Source organism: Bos indicus, chromosome 3 (genome assembly GCF_029378745.1).
Source record: "Bos indicus isolate NIAB-ARS_2022 breed Sahiwal x Tharparkar chromosome 3, NIAB-ARS_B.indTharparkar_mat_pri_1.0, whole genome shotgun sequence".
NCBI lineage: Eukaryota > Metazoa > Chordata > Mammalia > Artiodactyla > Bovidae > Bos > Bos indicus.
This window is the reverse complement of record NC_091762.1, coordinates 98,753,323-98,759,322: the sequence shown is the minus strand read 5'-3', so window position 1 is coordinate 98,759,322 and position 6,000 is coordinate 98,753,323. Positions and strand designations below refer to the sequence as shown.

Here is a 6,000-nt window from a genome sequence, read left to right as displayed (position 1 = left end):
TTATCAGAGGCCTTGTGTGACCTTGACTTGTGTACTGGGAACAGTAAAGCCATGGATGAATTTGAAAAAGCCAGGGAGGTTTGTGGTCGTTGTTGTGGTTTATAGAGCTCAGTTGGGCTGCCGGGGTTGTAGGGGGTGGTGGGTGGAGAATGGGCCAGAGAGCACACAACCCTAGTTGGCAGGGGAGAGTGAGGACACCTGGGCTAGGCTGGTGCCGGGGAAGGGAGAGAGGTGAGAGCGTGAATAAAGTTGAGTCAGTAGGTGCTGATGAGTGAGAAGTGAGCGAGGGGGCCCCACGGGTGAAGCCAGGTTCCAGGTTGATTGTTCAGATGAACAAAGCTGGAGAGGGCTCCGAGGACCCCACTTGGTGTGAAGTCTCTCAAGCCGCTGGGCCCCTGCCCAAACACCCTCCCAGAACCTGCCTGCACTTTTACATGGAAAATGGGCCCATGCCAGGCCCTCTGCACCACCGCCTCAGGTCCTGGCCCTCTGAGGAAAGGTGACTCCCCACACAGCCCCCCGCAGGAGGAGGGGGAGCCGTCGGCATGCAGAGACACCGTCACGTGGAAGTCATGATATCTTTTATTAATATATTATGCTACAAAAATATTCTTGGCAAAATAACATTAATAGCATCTTTCTTTGTCTTCTATTATATTCTTAAAGAACTCTTCAGGATAATTCACAGAGGTGAGAGGAAGAGGTGATTAAAAGCACAACATCAGGAATACCTTTCCAATACATTAAGATCTGAAGCTGTGTCACACAGTGAGAGTCGGGCCGGGATGTCCTGCAATCTCTCTGAGGCCCAGGAATGGGACAGGGGCTCTGGCTTCCCTTGCTCTGGGCTAGAACATCCCTTGACCAAGAGTCAGCCCCTGCCGCCCCAGCCACTGGGGGCCCAAGATGGCTGACAGCCCCGCCAGAAACTTCTTAGACTGAGAGTCTTATTCAAAAGTCCACTTTCCCGCAGTGGGACTTGGGATGGAGCGGCCCTTCAAGGCGCGCTACTCTGTCACCTTCCTTGCCTGCCACGTGCTCCTGATCCCATGGCAGCCCTCAGGTGCTGGGAGGAAAGCTGAGTACAGGGCTGGGGAGCGGGGAATGCCTCACCTTTGTGGAGCCCCAAGATTGCACATGGCATCTCCCAAGCAGGAAACAAAGTCTCCATTTGACAGATAAGGAGATGGAGGCTCAGAGAGGGGCGGGGACTTGCCCAAGGTCACTCAGCAAAGTGAAGGAGTATCTAGGCTATCTCTGGCAAGGAAAAGCCTACACTTGGAGAAAGAGCAGGGAGAGTTGAGAGGCTTCCTCAGTGGCTCATCAGTAAAGAGTCTGCCAGTAATGCAGGAGACGCAGGGGACATGGGTTCGATCTCTGGGTCAGGAAGAGCCCCTGGAGGAGGAAATGGCAACCCACTCCAGTATTCCTGCCTGGAAAATCTCAGGGACAGACGAACCTGGCGGGCCACAGTCCAAAGGGTTGCAGAGAGCCAGACACGACTGAACACACACACGAGGGAGAGCTTGGGGTGTGCTGATGCTCCTGGGAAAGGGCCAGGCAAGGCTCAGGAGGTTCTCAGGACTCCCCTTTTCTCTCCCCCAGTGTTGGGGGTGGGGGGCAGGGAGGGAAGGAGTTCTGGGCTGGGAGCAGGGGCCTGGGTTCCGGTTCAGCCTTGCCCTACTGCCCAGAAGTCCCCGTGCCCCAGGGCAGCAGGCGAGCGTGCCAATTCGCGTCAGGCCTGGCTGGGCTGTTGAAGAATGGGGGTGGAGGGTTGGGGGGAGTGAGGCTGGATTGATTTCTGAAACTTACTGGTTTAGAGAGCCAGCCCGGGTGATTGTTTTGGCTGCTTAGATGAATTTTTGGAAAAATAACAATGTTCAAAGAACCTGAGTATTAAAGAGCCAGGAGGCACCCTACCCCACTGCCTTGCCAAGACTTCCACTCTCCTACCACATCTCCAGCCAGTGGGCCCACTGCCCCTGCGCACACACCGCTCCTGACGGGACACTCACCGCTTCTAGGGACACCTGCCATCTCACAACAGCTTTGGCTTTGCGGAGACCCTTCCACCAGCAGAACTCAGGTCTGCCTCTCTCCTTCCCTTCCTTCATTCACTCCTTTCTTCCTCCGTCCTTCTCTACACATCTCTTGGGTGGCATTTTTGTGTCCAGTGAGGACACAGGGATGAATTCACAAGACCTTGCCATTGAGGAGCTCACAGTATGATAGGGGAGCAGAGACACAGTCAGTGCAGAGGGCTTCCTGGAGGACGTGCTATCTGAGTTGCTCCTCAAAGGATGAGCAGTTAGGGGTAAAAGAAAGGCATTTCCAGGCCTGGGAAACAGCATGTGTGAAACAGCCTGTCCTGGGAAGGACAAATATGCTTCAGTCTGGCTACGCTTCATGGACTCCAGATCTTTGACTCTCAGAGCTGGTGGGGCCCTTGGTGGCCCTTTGCAGCTTCCTGCAGCTTCACTTGTATACCTTCATGGTCCCTGCCTTCACAGGATTGCTGGTGCTCAGAACAGCCTGGAGGGAGATCAGGAGACAGGGCCATGCTGACCTGACTTAGAAAGCCCCTTGGTCATTCAGTCAGCTGTTCTGGCGGACAGGACCCAGGGCCACCAGGAACATGCTGGCTCTCAGTCCTTGATCTCCTCCACCTGCCTAAAAGTCAAAGTGAGAGTCCTAAGCCAAGGATTTAGGATCTTAACAATGCTCTCAGAGAAACAGGGGCATTTTGTGAGGAGAGGCACATATCATATGCCGGAAAAAAATGTCAGCAGTGGTGGGTGGATTATTCTAAATCATGTGAGTGACTGCGGACGGAATGATGGTTCCCTGGCCTGGGAAGAGAGAATTCAAACGCCCCAGCTGTGCAGATTTCTGTCCATATGGCTCTGGTCTTTGGGGGTATAAGTCAGCAAGTTCTCTACTGCTTGCGGGGACTTGAGGGATGTAAGTTTCAAATCCTGGCCAGTGGGTGGTTCCTCAGGGACCAGTGGATGTGGGCTGCAGATGTCTAACTCACACTGGCTCCGGCTGTCCTGTCAGCATGTGTCTACCTGATCAGGCGGCCCATCCGTCTGCTGCCCATGTGGCTTTCTTTAAACACTTGAGTACTTGGTGGAGGGAGAGCTTGGGATCTCCCAACCTGCTCAGAGGAGGGATCTGGGGAACCTGCCTGTGGTCAGGGGCCTGGACAGAATGACCTGTAAAGTTCCTTCTAAGAACCTGGGATTGGGCTGCTTGTTGCCTCTTGACGATGAACTACTCTAGGCCAAGAAAGGCAGCTAGATTTGGCCCCGGCGCAGAGCCTGGCACTGTGCGTGTTTGATAATCACACACTGCGTTAATTTACCTCTTTGGCCCCACGCCTGGCACAGATCTGGGCATGCGGTCAGGTGCTTGGACTATTTACCAAATGCTTCATCTTTAATTAACCTCGGGCTCCATCTCAATACATCTCATGCCACACTCTGCCCTGAACAGAGGGAAATCTGGCCTCTGTGTTTCTAATTCCTTTACACTTATCTCATCCAAATAGCACTCCGCGCCATCTATTTGATGTCCTACAGGCCTTCTGAGCCTGCTTAAAAGTCAGCTAAGCCCCTTCCGGCTCAGAAATAGGAAGTCACATTTCTGCCAAGGATAAATGGACTCCAGCCTTGGCCGGGGTCAAGTTCAGTTTACAGTGTGGTACCCACGGGGCTGGCTGGACCCTGTGAAGCAGAGCTCAGGGCTCCTGCCAGATCTCAAGTTCAAACATATTCATTTGGGTCAGAACTGAAAAGAATTCAGCTGTCTGCCAAGACGCCCCTGGGACTTCTGACCATCCAATGAGTTGCCCAGAATTCTACTGTTTCAGACAGGAGGCAGCTGCCAAGCTGGGCACAATGGCACTGATGCTAATCAGGCCTGCTAGGGAAGCCCATGGTGTGGCGTTGCTGAGGAGCACTGAGCCAGCTGGGGGTCAGCAGACCTGCCCAGTTGTGCAGCCTTGGGAAAGTACCTCACCTCTCTGGGCCTATCTTCTCACTGTTCTTTTCTGTCAAATGAGGGCCCTTTCCGCTCTTGCATTCCAGGACTCTGTAACTAATGAGCTGCCAGCCCAGTGAGGGTTCAGGGCTGGGATGCAGCCAACCTGGGCCCTCTGTCTTCTTGGCTGTCACCCTGGGGACAGAGGAGCTGGTCAGTTTCTCTGAGTCTCGGCGACCTGCCTTCCCCCGTTTGGCTGCTCTGTCTCTTCAGGCCTATCACAACTATCCTCCAGCCTCTCTGATTTGGCAGGAAAGCCTCTCATTGGCTCCAGGATAAGACAAGCTGGGGCATGGGACATGTGGCAGAGCCTGCTGCCAGAGCCCTTTGGCTGGAGGGGACCAATGATGACTGTAGCCAAGTGGTCTCTTTGGCTGCAGTAAGAAGCGTGTGCTGGCCCATTTGGGTGAGATCTGCCTCCCTTGGAACTTTCCTCTGCACAGAGAACCTGACAGACATGGTCTGAGAGACAAGCGTTGCTTTTGAGTCACCCTGATCTAGGGCCAGGTGCTGGCTGGGGCACACTGAACAAGTCTCTTTATCTCGAACAGGGGCTCAGTTTCCTCATCTGTGAAATGGCGACAATCACATCTCACAGAACTGGCGTGAGGATCCGTGATAAAGTGAGTGTGCAAAATGCCTGCCAGACTTTGAACTAATGGCAGCTCTCATTACGAGTATCATTACCATGGAATTCCTAGAGGCCCCGTCTCTAAAACTGCCCTTCTGTGCTCCTGTCCTTTGGCTCAGCTCACTCCATTTGGTCATGACTTCAGCAGCCTCTCCTGTAAGCCGAGATGGATTAATGATACCAGCCAGAACAGGGGGGTCTAGACTGACACCCCGGATCTCCCACTTGCTTTGTGACCTTGGGCAACCACCTTCTTCTCTTTGGTGAGTTTAACCATCTCAGTTTAACCATCTGTCACTTGGAGCTGGGGGGACCACCTCCCTCAGCACCAACAGCCCTTCCCCCACCCCAGTGCTTTGGTCGGAACACTTAACAAGAGTTCTGGAGGGCCAGTTCACAGACACTCAGGGTTTTCAAAATAGCAGCATTCTCTTTCCTAAAGTACCTTCCCAGCCCCAGGATGCATCCAGGGGAAGGAAGGACCGTCAGCATTCACATCTCTGGCTCCCAAGTCCAGTTTCACAAAAGCTAAGCCTGTCTGCCTGCCTCTCCCTCTGAGGACCCCACGGCGGGAGAAGCCAAACCAGCATGCTGGAGGACTCCACTGATCCAGAAGCTAGCCAGTTCAAAGCCACGGTCCCTGCAAGGTCGCAGTTGTCCTGGCAACCTGGGTTCACCTCCTGGGTTGGCGATGGGGCTAGTTATTAACATCGGCCACATAAAAATAGTTTTATCAGTAGAATAAATACATTTTTCTTTTTTAATATGGACACATATTTTACAAAAGAGCCCCATAGCACTATGGGAAATTAAGATCCTTCTACAAAAAAGAAGATGTAAGTCAGGTACAATAAAGCTCTAGTGTTTTAACGGATCCCATCTGGACTGCCCGAGAGGTGTTGAGCACCCCTGGAGGGTGGCAGGGGCAGTGGGTGCGGCTGCAGACCTTCCCGTCGGTTTCTCTGGCTTCTTTTTCTGCTCCGGGCAGGCATGCGGCCGAGGTCAGGAGGGTCCGAGGGTGTGCAGCAGGAAGGAGGCTACTATGCTGGCAGCAATGGTGAGGAGTAGGCCCAGGGCAGCGGGGGAGCAGCTGGGCGCTGAGCTACTGGCGGGTGCTGGCTCTTCCTGCTGCTGGAGTGGGTCGGAGAGCTGGAAGAGGGGCTTGGCGGTCCCGGAGCTGTGCATGGTCTGGAAGGGCTGTGGGGGTGGCGAGGCCGTGGTGCTGGAGGGAGAGAGATACATGGAATGTGGCACGGCCACTCAGTAGTCTTGTCCTGGGCTGTGATCTTAGAGTGCAGATCCAACATTTTGTTGAATCTGGGTTTTCT

At 53.8% G+C, this 6,000-nt stretch overlaps 1 protein-coding gene across 2 annotated transcripts in view; it reads right to left on the bottom strand.

Annotated features, from left to right (window-relative positions):
* Window positions 1-564: 564 nt before the first annotated feature.
* TRABD2B (TraB domain containing 2B) overlaps window positions 565-6,000 on the bottom strand; it is a 221,489-nt gene continuing 216,053 nt past the window's right edge. For both annotated transcript variants that reach the window (XM_070786582.1, XM_019957513.2), the window contains one exon: window positions 565-5,894. In XM_070786582.1, the coding sequence (XP_070642683.1) occupies window positions 5,713-5,894 (182 nt within the window). In that variant the 3' untranslated portion in view covers window positions 565-5,712. The remainder of the gene's footprint in view (window positions 5,895-6,000) is intronic.